This window comes from Pocillopora verrucosa, chromosome 7, assembly GCF_036669915.1.
Source record: "Pocillopora verrucosa isolate sample1 chromosome 7, ASM3666991v2, whole genome shotgun sequence".
Taxonomy (NCBI): Eukaryota; Metazoa; Cnidaria; class Anthozoa; order Scleractinia; family Pocilloporidae; genus Pocillopora; species Pocillopora verrucosa.
Window position 1 is genome coordinate 1,095,446 of NC_089318.1, and position 17,273 is coordinate 1,112,718.

The following is a 17,273-nucleotide window of genomic DNA, read 5'->3' on the forward strand; positions in this document are numbered from 1 at the left end:
TTCAAAGCTAACAAGGAAAATTTAAACAATGTTTTTTTAAGTGATTTGATGAACAGACTTCTCAAGAAAGGCAAATTCTTGCATTATATACAATTGTTGCTCAATATCAACAGCATCTCATATCACAAGTTCAAGTAAAATTACAATTTTTCAACAAAATTTATTTAGAAAGAGACAAATACAAAAGCTGTAGAGCTTGATTTAAAACCAGTCAAACTGTTTAAATGGAAACACAAAAGACTGTCACCCCAGCTTTGCAGATAGTCACCAGGAGTGAGTGCTCATGGTTATATGCTTAATATGATTCAATGTCAACAAACATGATGAAACAATTAGAACAATTAAGATACTCTTACTTCAGCTACAAAATAATGATGTGAGAGCTATCACTTTATTGACAAAAGGAAACAAAGTTAAGAATTCAATCATGTTTTATTTTGTGAGTGAAAGTAGCAAGTTATAACAGAGTTGAAAGTCTACAAGTAGCATTTGTAGGTTCTTTAGACAGTCAGTTCCTGTGTTGAGCAATGTTCCTAGTCAGCAGCTAATCTCGCTCAGCGATGGCCACCAAATGTACATCAATTTCTGCTTCTGTTAGGATCCTGTAAGACCAACAATGGAGCTATTAAACTCAGTAATATTCCCAATGTGTTTCAAAACACAAAGGTGTTGAGTGTTCAAGCCAGAAAAAAAATAGGAAACAGGAAAATATCACAAGGAGCCAATGACAACTCGAAGTAAAAATATGTGTAACCAACTTCAAAGTGCAGGAAAATGAGTTATCAGGTCACTTTTTGGTTTGGCTTTGTATTCACTTCGTAGAGAGAGTAGTGCAAGATTTTCCAGACCAATCGTCAATTGCACTAAGTCAAACCAAGCTTGAAAGCTGGATTAAATTCAATAATCAAGCGAGCTATTCTAAAAAAAAAAGACTCAAAAGTAATCTGAGATTCCTTTGGTGTTCCTTCACTGTACTTTATAATTGTTGTGGAGAACTTGCACCAAGTTTTCAACCAACCTGATCATCAAGTAAAACTGATTGTCACCTTTGTACCTTTCCTGCACTTCACGTATTCGACTTCTTGCTACTTTCAGTTCCTTGTTAAATTTCTCTTTGTTCTGAGGGGTCATAGTGATTACTTTGCTTTGTAGCAACAGAGTTTGCAGTTTTTTCTTTTCAGACATACAAAAATAAATATGGCTAAGCAGCAAAAAATTTTTGCAATTTTCTCTCAAAACCATGAGCCTGGCTGGATGATCAATTGAAACTCACTCAGTACAGGAAGATGCAATGAATTAATTCATGGGGACACTTACTTGAAGCGTGGATTATCAGTTGTCACAATGCCAACTTCTATCTCAGATGGCTTAAAGTCTGCAGATAACACAGATGACAGGCAGCTGATGGCAGTCTGTGGGTATGTAAATAAGATACATGTCATGGTTTTTAAGGACCTAAGCCACAGGTCTCCTTTGGAATTCCTGGTGATATTATCCAGGGCTCAAACCTCACTTGAAATAAAATTCTGGGTTCAAGATTCAATTTGCACAGGAGAGCATTTTTATTGGATACAGAAGAAGACACAGAGTACTTTTCTCATTAAGTGGAAAAAATATTTTAAGAAGAAAAGACTTTAGGAAAATAAACAAAAAGGCCTTGTATTAGTGCAAAACTGTGCTTTTATATGTGTCCTAAGTCATGATCTGTCACTGGAAAATATTTGTGCTAATTTCTAGGTCAAATGAGGAAACTTTTTGCATAGACCACAAGATACTTGCCTCAATTGTTTCACTTTGTGTCCATGCATGTTTTTTCTTTATTTTCTTTTCCAGAAAGCTATTTGCTTCTGTTTGCTTTACACCAACACTACAACCTTTGAAACCACAGTAATATCCAGCAGGGTCTGTTTTGTACAACTGTGGACCTTTTTCATCATCTATACCAACCAAAATCATACCTGCAAAAATGAAACAATTATTTTCATCTACTTTCATAATTAATTCAGGGCTTAAGCCAAGGGGGCTCTACCCTACCACAGCTTGTTCCACTTCCTACCACATGAAGCTGCTGGGAGTATTGCTACTCCCCTGGGATAGGATGCCAGTCCATTTTAGGCTACCTCTCTCCCCCTTCCCCAAGCATTTTCACAATTCCCTGACAGTTTACTTGTATCCATTTAGACTCTTTAATGGAGAGAGGCACAGCGGGAATTAATGTCTTGCCCTAGAACAAACACAGTGACAAGACCAGGTCTAGAACCAGAACCTTTCAACCAAAAGGCAAGCCTGCTAAGCCTTTGGCCACATTGTCTCGGCCCACAAAAAAAACCCAAAAACAAAAACAAAAAAACAAAACAAAACAAAGCAAAACAGAAAAAACTGTTGGGAATTAGCTTAATTAATCAACTATTTCTCACTTACTGCATCCAAGTGGTCTCATCTCAGCGTTTTGAGTGTACACCTGTGAAATGTCAGCAATTCTCTTACACAGCATGTCTACAGGAATTTCATACCCGTATTTATATTTCCAGTTGGCTGCTTCATATCTAGCTCTCTGAACCTGGGAACGTGCATCCGCTACAAACAAAATAAGTGTAATACAGTAACGAATTAATAACAGGGAATTAAAAGTAGCCAAAGGATAATTGTCAGATTGCCAGACCCATTATAAGCTAAAGATCCAAGTAGATTACTCCCATCTTGTGGTCACATTATCAACTTGGTGTCCTTATAAATTGTGGTTTATGAATATACCTTCTATAATCAATCATTGCATAACAGGTGCTTAAGAACACAGGAACTTGGGACTTTTTAACAGACTACATGTGAAGAGCTATAACCCATAATCACTTTTAGTTCTAGACTGACCAATAAGGATGACTTCATCAACCAAGAGAATCTTGGTGCATTGTGGAAGTTTAAGTGTATCTTGAGATGTATGTGTATAAAGTATTACAGGGTTTTCTTAACAATTGTATTGACAGAAAAATGATGAAAAGTGACAGGAAAAATTCTCTTCTTTATGTCTCCATAAAAGATAGCTCAAGCCATTAAGATTTCACCAGAGAAGTGGAAATATAGTTAAGTGAAAATTCTTCAATCTCTCATGCAAAATACAGAAAAACCTGGACAGTATGGTGTCAGGGTTCCTGAGAACAGAGAGATATTCAAGTCCAAAGTAATAAAAGTACCTATCAGGCCAGTCATAACACATCCTATTCTCTCTGATAACTCAAACATGTGAGTTACAGTAGAGGCATCCAGTAGTTTGTCCTGTAAAACAAAATAACAAGAAAGCAAGAATTAATTCAGGGTTTACAACAACCAACAAACATACTTTCATAATCATATATGTCAACAAGTTAAATTTGCAGTTTTACCTCTACATGAAGCCTTTAAAATACAAATAACAATGTTCAAGCAAGGTGCTAAGTTGAAAAATTAAGTATGAAACCTTGCAAACAAAACCATTAAATGTAGAATAATGGACTTACAGAAAGACACTTTAAAAAATAGAGGAGGTATGCTGTCTTAGAAACACAGACTCAAAACTTTAGCTCTAGACTTTCCATTACCCAATGCAGTGAGCCTATGGTTAAAATTTAATACTAGATCAAGTCTATTTAACCTGCATGTGGTTGTTGGATACCCCTAACAGAATAAGCGAGGTTACCAAGTCAAAATTGTCATTGGAAGTTCAGTAGGTCCATGTAAAAAACTTCACAATCTAGATGTAGAGATAACTTCTTACAAAAAAAGGAATAAAATTTATTCTGAAATAACTAAATCAAGTTCGAAAAAACTAGTCACGGAAAATAACTAACAATTTTTCATAGGGAAACAAACTTAACATTTTAGAGCGACCATAAATCCTCTATCTCGATCAAACGATTTCGAAGCCGAAATGAAAGTTTATAATTCCACGGCTTGTAAAATTAAAATCGGTGAAATCAACCTGAATGACAGTAACAGCACAACGTTTCTTTTATTCAGACAATAGTGTGGATAGTAAGTAAGGAAAAAGAACTCACCGGGACTTTCTTTTGAGTCACAACTACTGCTGAGTCAGCCCCACGAAGACCAATAGATGTTAATCCGCCTTGATTTATTGCTTTGAAAGCATATTCTGTGCGTGGAAAGCACCAAAAAAATCGTTATTTGAACACTTTAGCAATCATTATTTGGAAGCAATTAACTCACCAACTTGATACAACCGTCCTTCCGGCGAAAAAATTGTTATGTGTCGGTCAAAGCCAGCGCTGGTACCACGCGACATCTTGAATTTTTGTCCACTGGCATGACCGTGTGAAGACTGGGGCTGATGACTCAGTGCTCCATCTCGACTAACTCTTCACCTTGTACAGATAGGAACATAAGATATTATATTAGGGATTGAGATTCTAAATTGAATTTACTAGTAAGTATAAAAACTCTTGCAAGCATGGTAAAAGAAATACTCAGTAACGATTTCAATTCAAATTATCAAAGAAATGGCTGTCTGAAATTGGAAATATGTACAATAAAGCATATACCCCAAGCCACTCAATAGCCAATGCCAGAATCTGGGTACGGTGTGTGCTAATAAACTACTGGTCTCTGCTCACTGGCCTTTATCGCTTGTCTTCACTAATGGAAGGCCTAGAACAGGGTTTCCATTTCAATATCTGGGTTAGATTTTCTCGCTTTAAACTGGCGAAATAAAACTTTCAAAATTATTAAAGGGTGCAATTTTGTTAAGGTTTGAGCAGTTTGTCGTGCGCCCCAAAATAAAATCGTTTTCATTGTGCGGGATTCACAGCGTAAGTCAAATGTTCTATTTTTTTAAATTTCTTCCAATTTTTTCAGTTTTTTGCTAAGTTTTGTTGGTCTGTCGTCTTTGGCAAATTTAGATAGAACAGAACTTTTGGAAGAGGTTTAGCATGCATTCAGTAAGGCAGGCTAACATTTTTAATTATGGTAAAGAACTGGCACACCACATTAGAGCAATATTTAATCAAAACAATTTATTGAGCTATAAGCAGATAACAGCTGGAGTACAGTTTGTAAATTAGCTAAGCTGCCAAGTCAGTAGGCGTAGGAGTCTCGGGATCACTGATGCTTTCAACAGGCTCCTCAGAATACTCTGGTGTACAATTATCTGGCAAGTTACACTCCTCTTCCACACCATTTGCGCTGCCATCAACAGTGACGTCTTCAATTTGCTGGATATCGGGTTGGGTCGGTAGAACGCGTTTCTGTTGTGTCACGTTCTTGAACGGATGCTGCTGTCTTCCCGCGTAATGCACGTGCCTCATATTGTCATCGCGTGAACGCTGCACAGGGCGGGAAACTGAGAAGTCGTGACGGCGACCAAAGTTAATGGATCGGTTGATGTATTCACGCGATTGGTCTTCGGAGTTGCTGCTGGAATAATCATAACTTTGTTGGGAAGAATTAGAGGACTTCAGAAGATGCTTAAGTTGCACTTCAAGAATACTGCATTCCAACATCTTTTCACGATACAAATGTTCGGCCATGTTTAGCTGCGTGCGAAAATGCTGAAGCTGCCTTTGAAACTTCTGATTGGTGACTGCAAGCTGAGCAGCTGCCATGGACATCTGACGCCGTAGCCCTCCATTCTCCCGCAGCACCCGGTTACGATGTTTCCTGACCTGTGTAAACTGCTTCTGCAACGCTTCTTGCTCAATCTCAAGTTCCTTGTATTTTTGTTCCCAGTCTTCTGCCTCTTCCACTCTGTTCGCCCATGAGTCAGCGGCCTCTTCAGTATGATCATGATCAGAAGGTACCTTGTGAGAAGTTTTTGAGGCTTCTAACTCTTCCTGAAGGGATAACATTTCGCCTCGTGTAGCCTCCATGCTTTCTTCCAACTTCTTGGCGCGACTTATGAGTTCTTCTTTTTCACCCTCTAAAGAAAGAAGTTTCCTTTCAATTTCTTCCTTCTCCGCACTCAAAACCTCATTGTCCGATATCTTTTTCTCTAACTGGCTGTTTGTTTCTTCAAGATGCGCCTTGTCATGTTGGTAAAGTTCCTCTCTCCTCTGTTTTTCTTCATTTAGTTTCCTTCTCAGTATCAGTATCTCCTCTTCCGCGGTATTCAGTCGATCAGAAAGAGATTTTTTACTTGCTTGCATTTCTTCATTCTCACGCGAGACTTTCACAAGCTGTTTCTTGATGTCATCAACACAGCTGTCAGCCTCATTGCTTAAGCTTTCGTTCATCTTTTGCTCTAGGTCAAGTTTCTGTTTGAGCTGTGCCACCTCAGCAGCGGTTTGTTCTTTCAGCGAGGTCAAGTAACTCTGTACTTCAGTCAACTCTTGATTCAATTGTGATATTTCTTCCTCGTGCTTTTCTTCAAGAACCAACACTTTTTCTTGTTCCTTGAGTAGCCGCTGATGTATAGCGTTAGTATTTTCTTCCTCCTGGGATCTCAAGCGCTGCAGTTTTGTGATCTCCTCTAGCAGAGCTTTCTTCTCTTCAGTAATCTCAGCAATCACTTCGTTTGCCTCCGTCAGAGCCCGCGTTTTCTCCTGCGTAATCTTTTGCACGTCCTCAGCTGAGTCGTTACTGCGACTCAATTCAATCTTCAACTCATCCACAGTGGTTTGTACTGTTTCAAGAAGATCTTCAACCTTATGGCGTTGCTCTTTTTCAGCTTTCACATTCGATGTAAGTTCCTCTACGTTCTCATTAGCTTTCTTGAGAGAAGTTTTCAATTTATTCACTTCCTTTTCGGCTTCGGCTAACAGATCATTTAAATTGTTCCTCTCGGTTTCCAGCTCACGTAAACTTGTCTCACTCAATTTTTTAACAAACATCATGCACTCTTGGAGAGCTCCATCCTCTACCTCGTAAACTTCTAAAACGTTATCTTCAACAATAGACATATCTTTCTTCGCTTCGTCTGCCATGATTTCTCGAACATAAAACAAGAACTCCCTTGCGTTTGATAACGAATCTTTCACGTCACAATCGTCAGATACGTCATTCAAAGTGTTGAGGACACGCGCACTTTGTAATTAGAGTGACTCATTAAAGCGATTGGTTCAGTACCATTTTAAACAGTGGCATAAGTTTCACTGCAACTTAGTACCTTTTGTTCTTTTGCGTTTTGAACGTTTGTTTAAAAGCTCTCACGTGATTCCCCTCTAAAAGGATGCATTTCATATGTTTATTTTGACACTCAAGTAAGAGTCTTGATTTTCACATAACCATGGTAAAGTGCAAATAAAGTTCCATTCATTCCATTCAAATAAGTGAATTAATTCAAAATGTATTCTATGTGTGTTTTTTCAAGTTCTTAAAAGGAGTAGAAACATTATTTTTTCTGGTGATGAAAGAAATGATAACTGAACAATTAAAAGCTCCAGAATAGCTGAAAAAGTACTGGTAAGTTTTTCCATTATTCCACTAAATCGTGCGCTTATTAACATTTGTCATATTCTTAACCTGAGCTAATATACAGCTATTGTCTAGAAATCTATTCACATTCTATTGGAATTTAAGTACGTAATTGAAAGTCTCTATAAAATTATTATTTTCTCTATAATTACATTAAACGTCCCGTTCAGAAGAGTACTCGACTCATACAGGAGAAAGATGAAAGTGTTCTCGATTAAAAACTTTCCTTTTCAAGTCTCTTTCTTCGTGACATAAATATAAGGTCCTTAGGCCCAATAAATATTCGCTATTTCCACTTAGCGCACTAATACCAAGACAAGTTTACTCTTCGTATACCCTCAAAAACACGTGCTGTATCAGTGACCATGACCGCAAGGAGAGGCACGGGTAGGGTAAGCCGTGCCTCTTATTGTCCAAAGGTTGGATACCGCTCAATATCCAACAATTTAAAAATAACACAAGCCACGATATCTGATGTATAACCGATACTGAACATCAATTAACCTTTACATCACTATATTGTTCCCTTAATCGTGTTTCACACGCAAGCTTCTGGTAGAATTCTCAGTAACACAATTGCGCTTCGGTGTCCTCATTTCTCTCTCTCTCTGGTAGAATGAATTAGACGAACTTTTATCTCTTCCACGGTTTGTGTTCCATTTCGACCCATTTTTAAGTCCGTAGAAGTGAATTTAGGTTAAAGGAAACGGAAATTCCATATTCTTTTAGCCCAAAGCTTGCTTCTGGCTTCAGCTGTTGGCGATGTTCGAAGCACGTGCGGCTTTTACTGTGTTGAGTAACTCGGTGTAAGCAGGGATTCGGTTCTCTTCGACACCCAGTTCTTTTAGCTGTTAGGAAAAATTTTCAGATTAATGAAGTTGGGCTGAGTTGGTCAAAACCGAAAGTTAAATTTAGATCAAGTATACTTTTAGGCTTAGTGAAGGAATTTTAGTGTAAGCATTTTCAATATCATATGAAGTAAATCATTGTTCCTTACCGCTCGTCCAAACTCTTCCGTGTCGAGAGAGAACTGGAGACGAATCTTGTCGTCATCACTCATGGGTGATTGACTGTCTTGACTGACAGCTTGGCCACTCGCTCCAGGTCCCGTTTGCTTTCTGGAGCGTTTCAGACGCATCAAGCTGTCTTCAGTGCGTTTGATGGACGTGAGCACATCGCCTGTAACGGCGTGATACCTGGGGAAAATTTAATTAACAGTTAATGTATAACACAGTGGTTGGTTAACGACAAATGTGCTCGATATTTCAACAAGTGATATATCAGACAAACAGAGCAAGACTACAGGACTAATCGGTTTCCTGACAAGGGAATCAAGGGCGTAGCTACGTCTAAAAGAGTAAAAAATATGCCCGAGGGTGCCAAGAACCCGGGTTTTTAATATACATGACCACACCCGTAAAAGTATTAGCTTGGGTCATACGAGCCTCGCGGCCACACTGATAGAACTGTTACTTATCCCATTTTCTGAAGAATGAAGCTAGAAGCGAGGGTGAGTTTTTTTTTCTATGCCCCCGCATACCATCATATTCAGCCCTGCCTGCTTGTTGGTGCATATTTCCCATTTGGGAGAGGTACTGTGAGGGGAAAGTGTTTGGCCCGAAAATAAAACATAGCCAGTTAGAACTCGAGCCCAGACTTTCCAATCAGAATTCTAGCGCGTTAACCATAAAACCGGCGCGCATCCTCAGGCAAAGATATGTCAACTCGCTGTAAAAACATAGGGTCCAGAATCTCAATTAAGTAAGATGTAAACAGTGGTTGAAAACGGAAAAAGGAACACAAATAGATGCTAAGGAAAAAAAAAGGTAGAGGTCGAAAGCGAAAAATCACTGACTTAACGAGCAAAGTCTGTAAGATTGTCGCTGCCCAGGCTTGGCGCTGTTGTTGTTTAATTAGAGGCTGGGTCTGTTCCAAGAATTCACGCACAGGCTTCAGCACACTGCTCACAAATGGAGACGACTTGCTTGGAGCCTGCCGAGAATCAACATAGACAGAATTCTTTGAATTTCAAATATTTATATGGCATTTGAAGGAACCTGGAGCAAATTGAAGAACACTCAAGAACAGAAACAAATCTTCCTTAGGGTTAGGGTTAGTGTTTGTTTTGAAATGTTTTGCTTCTAGTACATCCGGGTTTGCTTTAATTTTGCTTTCTTCTTCTCTGTGATTGGTCTAGAAAACTCACGCTAATCTATCGACCAATCAGGGTTGGCCACGCTTTTTCCCGCGTTTCAAGCAGTTTGCAAGAGTTCGCCTTGAAATCTGACTGGCTGCTTGCGATAACCAGCTCTCTCCCGATTGGCTTTGAGAACTTCGATTTTGTTGTTAAATACGCTGTATTACTGAATACTGCTTTAATTTGCTTCTATTTTCAAATAACTGTGTCATTACTTATCACTCCAATATCGTAGGAAGTGAAGAGGGCTTACCTCTTTATTGGTTCTCCGATATAACCTGGGGATGTTCTTAACAGCTTCAAGTCCCTGAGAGGCTCTATTCACCACTTGGCTCACAATTTGAGCCTCCAGTGTCGGCACCATCTGTTGAATGGCCCCACAAGACTCCAGGATGGCCTCTGAAAACAGAATAGTTGAGTGTTAAGATAAAAGCGTCTCATTGGCTGCGAAATGACTGTTGGCAAAAAGAAAGCAAGGGATAAACCAACCTGACAAGAGCTCTGTGTCTTGAATATTTGTTTGTCGTAGTTTAGGTAATATATCCAGTCTAAAGAACTCTGGCACCTAAGATAAAGAAGCGGGAAAGAAGCTCCCTGAGATAATGAGACTAACTCATACTTTTTTCATATCTCACACACATTTTGGATTTTTTGCTCCAATAAACTGATCTCATTAGGAAAACAATCTTGACCACAATGAGTGATAAAATACCACAGAAAATAACGTTCCTTCACAAATTCCTTGAATTTCTGAGGTCTTTAGTAACCCCTTAACCCCACAAATTCCCTTTTGACTTTGCTGAACTACGCCTGAAAGCAAACTAGACAATTCAACATTGTATTGGGGATGGGAAGGAGGGACAACCTCCAATAAAGTCTGGCAAGAAAACAGTGAAACATGCCAAGAATATTGACAGACATGATGGAGTGACTATTATCAACTCAGAATCAAATTATGTTCCTCAAGTGGTGTTCCAAATTCCAAACCCACCTTTGTCAGAAGAGTGTTTAAGTCACTGAGCAAATGAACTAAGTACAATGTAGACTCCTCTCCAGATCCTTGCTTTGTGTCACCATCACTAATCTAATAAAATTCATTGATTCACTTAAGCCTCACTACACTTCGTCTGTTTAGAGTCAGTCTGATAATGCCACACAAACAACAAAAGAGAGAGCACACATAGACATCTCTTACTCTCACTGCTTCTTCAATTACAGCCTGCTCCAAGCTCTTAGACAGAGGAGATGAGCAAGAGAATGGACAAGTAACAGATGTAATGATAAGGGAAGCAGTGACCCTACCATTTTTGTGTACTTCCTTTTTCACTTGTCTTTTTTCAATTGGGAGCTTTGAACAAGCTAATGCAATTATGAGTTATTTTCTCTTATTTCCATTGCAGTGTTATTTAATTTTTCATCAAATAAATTAGAAAAATTTTCTAAGAAAACCTCACTATCAATACTTCACTCTGTTTGTCATACATTTCTAACAATGTCAGATCTGAGAATTTTGTGTTAAATAATCTCCCTTTGTTGATGTTTCTCTTTCTTCTCATTACCTTTCTACTTCAAAATAAACTGATACTCAAGGGAGAAATTGATTTCAGGTCACTCCTGTGAGTGACTAAAAACAAATCTATCAACTTACTCTCCAATTACAATGACTACCTTTTGAGATGAAACATCTTCTTTGATCCACACAGATAAACGTGACAGAAGCTACAGGAAAAAAAAAAACAGTATCTTACCCATTTTCTGGAAGGAATGTTAAGCTCAGGCAAAAATCCATAGTAGACATTACAAACCAGGATGTATGAGAAGTGAAAGAGAAGTGAAGAGACGTGCTTGGAACATAAAGGACAGACTGTTTTACCTTTCAAATCCTTACCTGTAGGGTCATCTTCCAAAATCTGTGACAGAGGGCCTGAATGTAAACTGAGTCTTGCCAACATCTCTCAATGCACCACCACAAGACACTCACAGCTGATGTCAAGAATAGGTCAGAGTCCAAGAGAACATCTGTGATGAGCAGAAATTAATAATGTTAATAATAATTAATAATAAAACAGACTTTTATTCACTTTGTACCACAAAAAATCTATTTCATGGTTCTAATAATTTGTAAACAAATTCACAATATGTCCTGAGAAAAACCCACAAAACAAAACAGAGAACAATTCCCTTTTCCATTCTAATTCCTTGAGACTTCAAGTACTGTTTGTACCAGATGAAATTAAAACATCTCAGCCAGATTAAAAAAATTTATTACCTAAAGCTACCTATAATTATTTCCTTTGTTTGAGACTTTCCCGTCCAAGTAATGCAGAGTACTTACAGTTTTTCAACCAAATGAACTAAACTGTACCTTTTGTCTTGTCTTGAGTCAACTGGAGTGAATTCTCAAACTTAGTTACCATTTCTTGGAACCTAAATGACACAAGACACTAAAAATTAATAAAAGAAAGGAGCAAAACACACTTACTTTCAGTCAGAAAATTGTGAACCAAAAATATGATACTCTGCAAAGCCTAATGGAAAACTGAAAGAAAAACAAGATACAATTTTATAATCTTACACTCACCTGATTTGAAAATAGACTGGCAAACTCCACCTTGCCATGAAAGCTGTAAAGCTGGGATGTGACCGCAGTCTTTGTACACTTGCTTTAGAACCACACAAACCCTCAAACTTATTGATAAACCATATTGTGGTCATGTATTTCTGTAGCGTAAATTTGAGATCACTTTAATTAAAGTAGTTTTGTTAAGATGACAGAATGCCAGACACACTACAAAGTAAAAACAAGCCTGCTATGCAGACTAACAAATCACTAATGGTACTATAAAGGAGGCAGCGTAGCCAATGGGTAAGGAGCTGGACTTGTAATCTAGAAGTCTCCTGTTCAAGACCTCCACCAAGCTCCTCAATTGATTTGTTTTCAGTTGCCCAGAGTTCAACTCCTTGGCTGTGCATATGGCCAACTGATCTGCCTCAGGCCAGTCAGGATTGTTTAACTCTAAGTCTAATTCAAAGTTCAAAGTTCATTTATGATGAGATTGGATTGTGGTGGCTTTGAAAAGCCCCACTGGGGGAGTGGTCAATTGATGTTGTTATTGTTTTTATTATTTTATCATTGTTATCATCAAATACCTGATGGAATGCATCTGGATTACCAGGGGCAAAGATTGATCCAAACCGTGCATCAATGAGACCCACTACTTCAGGCCACACAGCATTCACTAAGAAATCAAAGCCTCTTATTCCTGCTCTCTGTTCACCGAACATCTCCACATCACTGGCAACAAATCTACCTGATGTTATGTTCATCATCTGTGCACAGTGTTTGGGGACAAATTCAAGAACTTTGTTGTACACATTGAACAGGCCTTGAGAGGGATCTGCAGTCAACATCTTCTCATCAATAACCTTAAGAGAAATTGTACAAAGTTAGTAAACTTATCCAATTTATACCGCCATAGGAGATGTAGCAATTTGAGAGTTTGTGAGCTAAAAGCATTGGTCTCAACTTTGGTGAAGTAATTGAGCTGTGTTCTTGGGCAAGACACATATTAAGTCTACCAGTGCTGCTTTCCACAAAAGAGTAATGAATGCCAGGAAACTATGGTAAAGCTGACAAATGCTGGTTGGTAAACTGTACTGAAGTGGCTGAATTTGCAGTTGGCATAACAGTAACCCTTGTTACTTCCTGATATAAACAGGTGAACAACTGCAGAAATCTGACCAACAACATAAACCAGACTAACACCAAATCTAGATAAAATAGCAATACCCCTTGTTGCTAAATGAGGTTTTGCCTTGTTCAGATCTCTTACCTCGCTCATATATGGCTTAACAGTAACTTCTCTGAACAACAATTCAGCATCTCTTGTCTTGTCAATGATAGCATAAGTTCTTAGCACTCTGGACAACAGATTCAATTCTCCTGTTTGGAGCCCTTCTTGAAATGCTGCTTCCAATTTTTTTTGAAGGGTACTTGTGATGGCAGCAATGCGCTTTTCAAGGAAATATAAAAGAAACAGTTAAAATAAGTATTTGTGTTAAAATCTTGCTGCTGCTTCTGAGGTAGTAAACAAATTCAGTTGATAGAAGAATTTGGCAACCACTTGCTGACTGGTTTAAATATTTTCATTACCTTGCTTTTGATTTAAGTATTGAAATGTTAGGAGTAGTTACTTAATTCATCAAGGCTAAACTCCTACCTAATGACAACATTCAATTCCTACCATGTCACACTAGCATTCTGGCAGAATAAGGTAATGAAATAACATCCAAACTTAACCAGTGCCAGTTTGATATTTTTGCAATAAAATATCTTATCTGCATAGTTCCTACACATAATGCAACATTTTCTTATTAATTCAGGAATCAACCAATCAAACAACTCACCCCTCTGATACTTTCCACCAATGGATGACCCTGACTCTGAGTAACGTAAAACTGCAGCTGATTAAATTCACTGGCAACTCTCTCAATCAAATGAGAGTCATCATCCCTAAAACAAATACAAAGGTCATTTATTTAGCATTGATGAAGTGAAAAATTCTCCAAAATACTTGTAAAGGTTAGTTTTTACGCACCCTTCAGGTTCTTTAGCTGTCACTTCCTGAGAGAGGCGGGATCCTTGTAAGAGTCTCTCAATCTTTTCCAGTGACTTTGTGATGTTCAATAAATGTTGCATGCACGTCTTGGATGAAAAGTAAACATTTGAAATAAGAAGTTTGCAATAAAAATAAACCAAGACTCCAATAGCAAAGTTCTTTTTAAAGTTCTGCTAATGCATAGAATCCTCATTTATTACTGACTATTCCCAAAATGTGTACATGAAAATATCTAAACCCAAACACTCTTTTTCTAAGGAAAAAAAATTTACCAAAAGAATTATTTTTTAAATATGAGTTTCAAGGCTCCTCTGTTTTCAGTGACTTGAAAATCCCTAAAGAAGAGAAATCTATTGACCAAAAAACTACCATGATTACTCTTTCATAAAAATTGATATCTACAGTTTGTTAAACAAGCTATATGACTGATTGTCCTTTTATGATACCTTTGTCTGTCTTAGCAGTGCTCTTTCATCCAATTTGTCTTCTATTGCACCAATTGTTCCATCAAGGTCAGACTTTATGAGCTGAGGGATAGACAATTGCAATGTTTACGGAAACAAAATTCACTCAGTCAAATTACTTCAATCTACTTGAAGAGTGATACCTTCAAACATCTTGGATTCCCATTAACTTTCTTTCATTAATCCAATTCTAAACAAAGATTACAGTTTACTCTCTGCAAATATACTCACCAAAACTTCCTCCTTCAGTTGACCAAGAGGAACTGACAAGTTGGCAATACTCTTATCCATTCCAACCTAATAAACAAACAAACAACTTTATTTAAGGTGGGTAGCACACAACAGTAATTCAACTGATGAACTTGTGGCCCTTGATCCTAAAAAGTACCACGATTAGAATTAAAATGTATTCAATGATTGTAAAAATGTGTAAAGTGTCATCCAAGAAGTTAAAATTTTGGGAAGTCCAAGTTCTGCAGTTGGGAAGATCTGGTAACTAGAAGTTTACATGGATGCAATTCCATCACAGGTAAACCTCTTGTGTTTCTTTTAGTTAGTTTTCCTCAAATTTAGCACTTTTTTTAAATGTATACATATATTCCAACTCTCCTGGATTATCAGGGAGTCTCGCAGTTACAGAGCCAATCTCCCACTCTTGCATACAGGTGACCAAAACTCCCAATAAAAGGAAGTTTGGATCAGTTGCTCACAAAAAACTAAGATTTAAGCTCCATATGTTCCCAAATTCCAAAATCATCTAGCTTCTTATGCTTGTATTACAGTTTCTGGCTTCATTTTCTTGCATGAAACATGTTGTTCATTCAAAAAGAAGAGAGTCTTTTATTTGTCAATCCGATTTAAGTGAGAGTCTGATTGGATGAGTATTCAACTATTTAAGTCCCTGACAGATAGATCCATGTTTTTCTTGCAAAATTACTCAGGAGGGGGGGTAGCGCGTCCAAATAAAAAATAAATTTTCCAGGGCCGAATCTCATTGGCAAATTCGGTCGCGGGGGTTCTGGTCTGAAAAAGAGATCTCCAGATTTGAGATGTCCAGAGGTTGGCATCACTGTGTATATCATGCTTTTCTGTAAAGGAGTGTGACTAGTAGCAAAATAAAAGAGATCATATAACAAAAGACTACTCTACTCGTCTGAATAAAAAGTAACTCAGGTCATCAAAATTTCCCTTAGGAACCATCTGACCTCTGGCCTCTAGCCTCGTCAGAAATTTCCCGAAAACGACCCCTAAATCATCAAAAGCTTCAGTACATATTTCCCCGTTCATCCCCTGTTTATACAGATTAGCCTGTAAACTATGACATCTCGTACCTTAACAAATAATTTTCTTGCAGAAAAGTTTCTATTTCTTCACTAAAACGAGAGAAACACTCACCAAGTTTGTAGACAAGTTCACAAGTCGGCGTAATCTTCGTTTGATCAACTCAATCAATGCATGTTTCAAGGCCTTCAAATACTCGTCTAATTTGATTTTAGCACTTCCAAAGGTACACTCCCTTTGCAGTTTCCAAACGAAGCTGTCAACGCTAAAAGACTCTTTCATGAAATCTGCCCTGGAAAACACAGCTGAGGTTGGTTCTCTAGGGACTATTTCTTCGTGAGTGTCCGCCATTTTGTTCCAACTCATCACGGTGAGGAAAGTGACAGGCGTTCCATATCCAATCTTGGGGTCATTTTCGGGCACGTCTTTGATTAACGAAAACGGGCTGTGGAAATTCGCAAGGACGACTGTTTAGGAATCTTTTAGCAGACGATTTCTTTCTCTAGGTACTATTATATATGGCAAAAGAGGTAGAAGTTATATTAAATCTTAATGAAGATGTCACGCAAATCATTAAGTCGGCCCTTTTAAAAAGCTGCATTGAATACCTTTTGTATCAAAGGCAACAACTACCGATGCCTTACCACGAACTCACAAGAATGATGGAAGAGGAACAGAAAGCAAGATATAACTACAAATGTTGTAGAGCAACCTGTGACCCGGCGATTTCTCAACACGGAGTACAAGAAACGCTAAGAAAGTATACGAAGATGTAGAGTGTTTATCTGACAATATAAACAAGCTGTTTATGTCTACAGTGGTCAAGTCTGCTTAATCTTACTGGGGTCAACACCGGTTAGTCCAAAAGAACGATATCTTTTAGACTTTCAGAACCCTGAGGAAAGGAACAGTTTGGAGAAGTACTTCTAGAATATGCAAGTCTTCTTGTCGTAAGCTGATACGGCGCTTGATATCGAATCCAGACCTCGGTACATTTAAGGATATATCCCTACTTCAATGTTTGTCTTCATACAGCTAGCAGATCTTCACATGTCCAATGGTTTCGACCAATCATCTTTCAAGCCACCCAACCGAGGTCAAAGCATGTAAGATAAGTGTAAGGACAGACCCTTGACGAGCAGCTGAACCCCCCTAACGCGAACACAGATGAAATGGCTGTGGTTCCAGGCGCCTGTTATTGTCAGAGGTTACCGAACCAGGAGTGGAGTCTTTAAAATCTGTAGTTGCATAATTTTAGGAGAACTATATTATCCTCTAGGCAATTGTCGATGAACATCTTAAATAATATAAGAT

At 38.1% G+C, this 17,273-nt stretch overlaps 4 protein-coding genes across 4 annotated transcripts; 1 reads left to right on the forward strand and 3 right to left on the reverse strand.

The window, feature by feature from the left end:
* Positions 1-413: 413 nt before the first annotated feature.
* On the reverse strand, positions 414-4,299 carry LOC131774167 (proteasome subunit alpha type-6). The gene is made up of 7 exons (XM_059090190.2): positions 4,201-4,299; positions 4,032-4,126; positions 3,192-3,273; positions 2,422-2,577; positions 1,780-1,958; positions 1,318-1,412; positions 414-602 (listed from the first exon to the last, which is right to left on the reverse strand). Exons 1-7 carry the CDS (start codon positions 4,274-4,276, stop codon positions 545-547), a joined length of 741 nt encoding a protein of 246 aa, XP_058946173.1. The 5' UTR covers positions 4,277-4,299; the 3' UTR covers positions 414-544.
* A 722-nt stretch (positions 4,300-5,021) lies between these two features.
* LOC131774867 (myosin-11-like) lies at positions 5,022-7,046 on the reverse strand. The gene has a single exon (XM_059090954.2). The coding sequence runs from the start codon at positions 6,906-6,908 to the stop codon at positions 5,052-5,054; it is 1,857 nt and encodes a 618-aa protein (XP_058946937.1). The 5' UTR covers positions 6,909-7,046; the 3' UTR covers positions 5,022-5,051.
* A 102-nt stretch (positions 7,047-7,148) lies between these two features.
* On the reverse strand, positions 7,149-16,322 carry LOC131775377 (conserved oligomeric Golgi complex subunit 2). The gene is given in 19 exon segments (XM_059091477.2): positions 7,149-8,246; positions 8,396-8,594; positions 9,254-9,390; positions 9,849-9,994; positions 10,085-10,160; positions 10,587-10,679; positions 11,264-11,314; positions 11,484-11,614; positions 11,961-12,022; positions 12,177-12,316; positions 12,746-13,021; positions 13,429-13,608; positions 14,003-14,108; positions 14,194-14,300; positions 14,661-14,741; positions 14,910-14,975; positions 16,074-16,162; positions 16,165-16,207; positions 16,209-16,322. Coding segments are annotated over 19 exon segments (2,184 nt in total). The 5' UTR covers positions 16,311-16,322; the 3' UTR covers positions 7,149-8,147.
* An 86-nt stretch (positions 16,323-16,408) lies between these two features.
* LOC131774010 (MAD2L1-binding protein-like) lies at positions 16,409-17,273 on the forward strand. The gene is given in 5 exon segments (XM_059090018.2): positions 16,409-16,694; positions 16,697-16,786; positions 16,789-16,868; positions 16,870-16,966; positions 16,969-17,273. Coding segments are annotated over 5 exon segments (585 nt in total). The 5' UTR covers positions 16,409-16,477; the 3' UTR covers positions 17,070-17,273.

Coding starts and splice junctions, on each gene's coding strand:
- LOC131774167 (XM_059090190.2), bottom strand. CDS start 4,276: ATGTCGCGTGGTACCAGCGCTGGCTTTGACCGACACATAACAATTTTT. Junction 3,274..4,031: donor TGACTCAAAAGAAAGTCCCG/GTGAGTTCTTTT, acceptor TTTGTTTTACAG/GACAAACTACTGGATGCCTC. Junction 603..1,317: donor ACTGATAATCCACGCTTCAA/GTAAGTGTCCCC, acceptor TTGGTCTTACAG/GATCCTAACAGAAGCAGAAA.
- LOC131774867 (XM_059090954.2), bottom strand. CDS start 6,908: ATGGCAGACGAAGCGAAGAAAGATATGTCTATTGTTGAAGATAACGTT.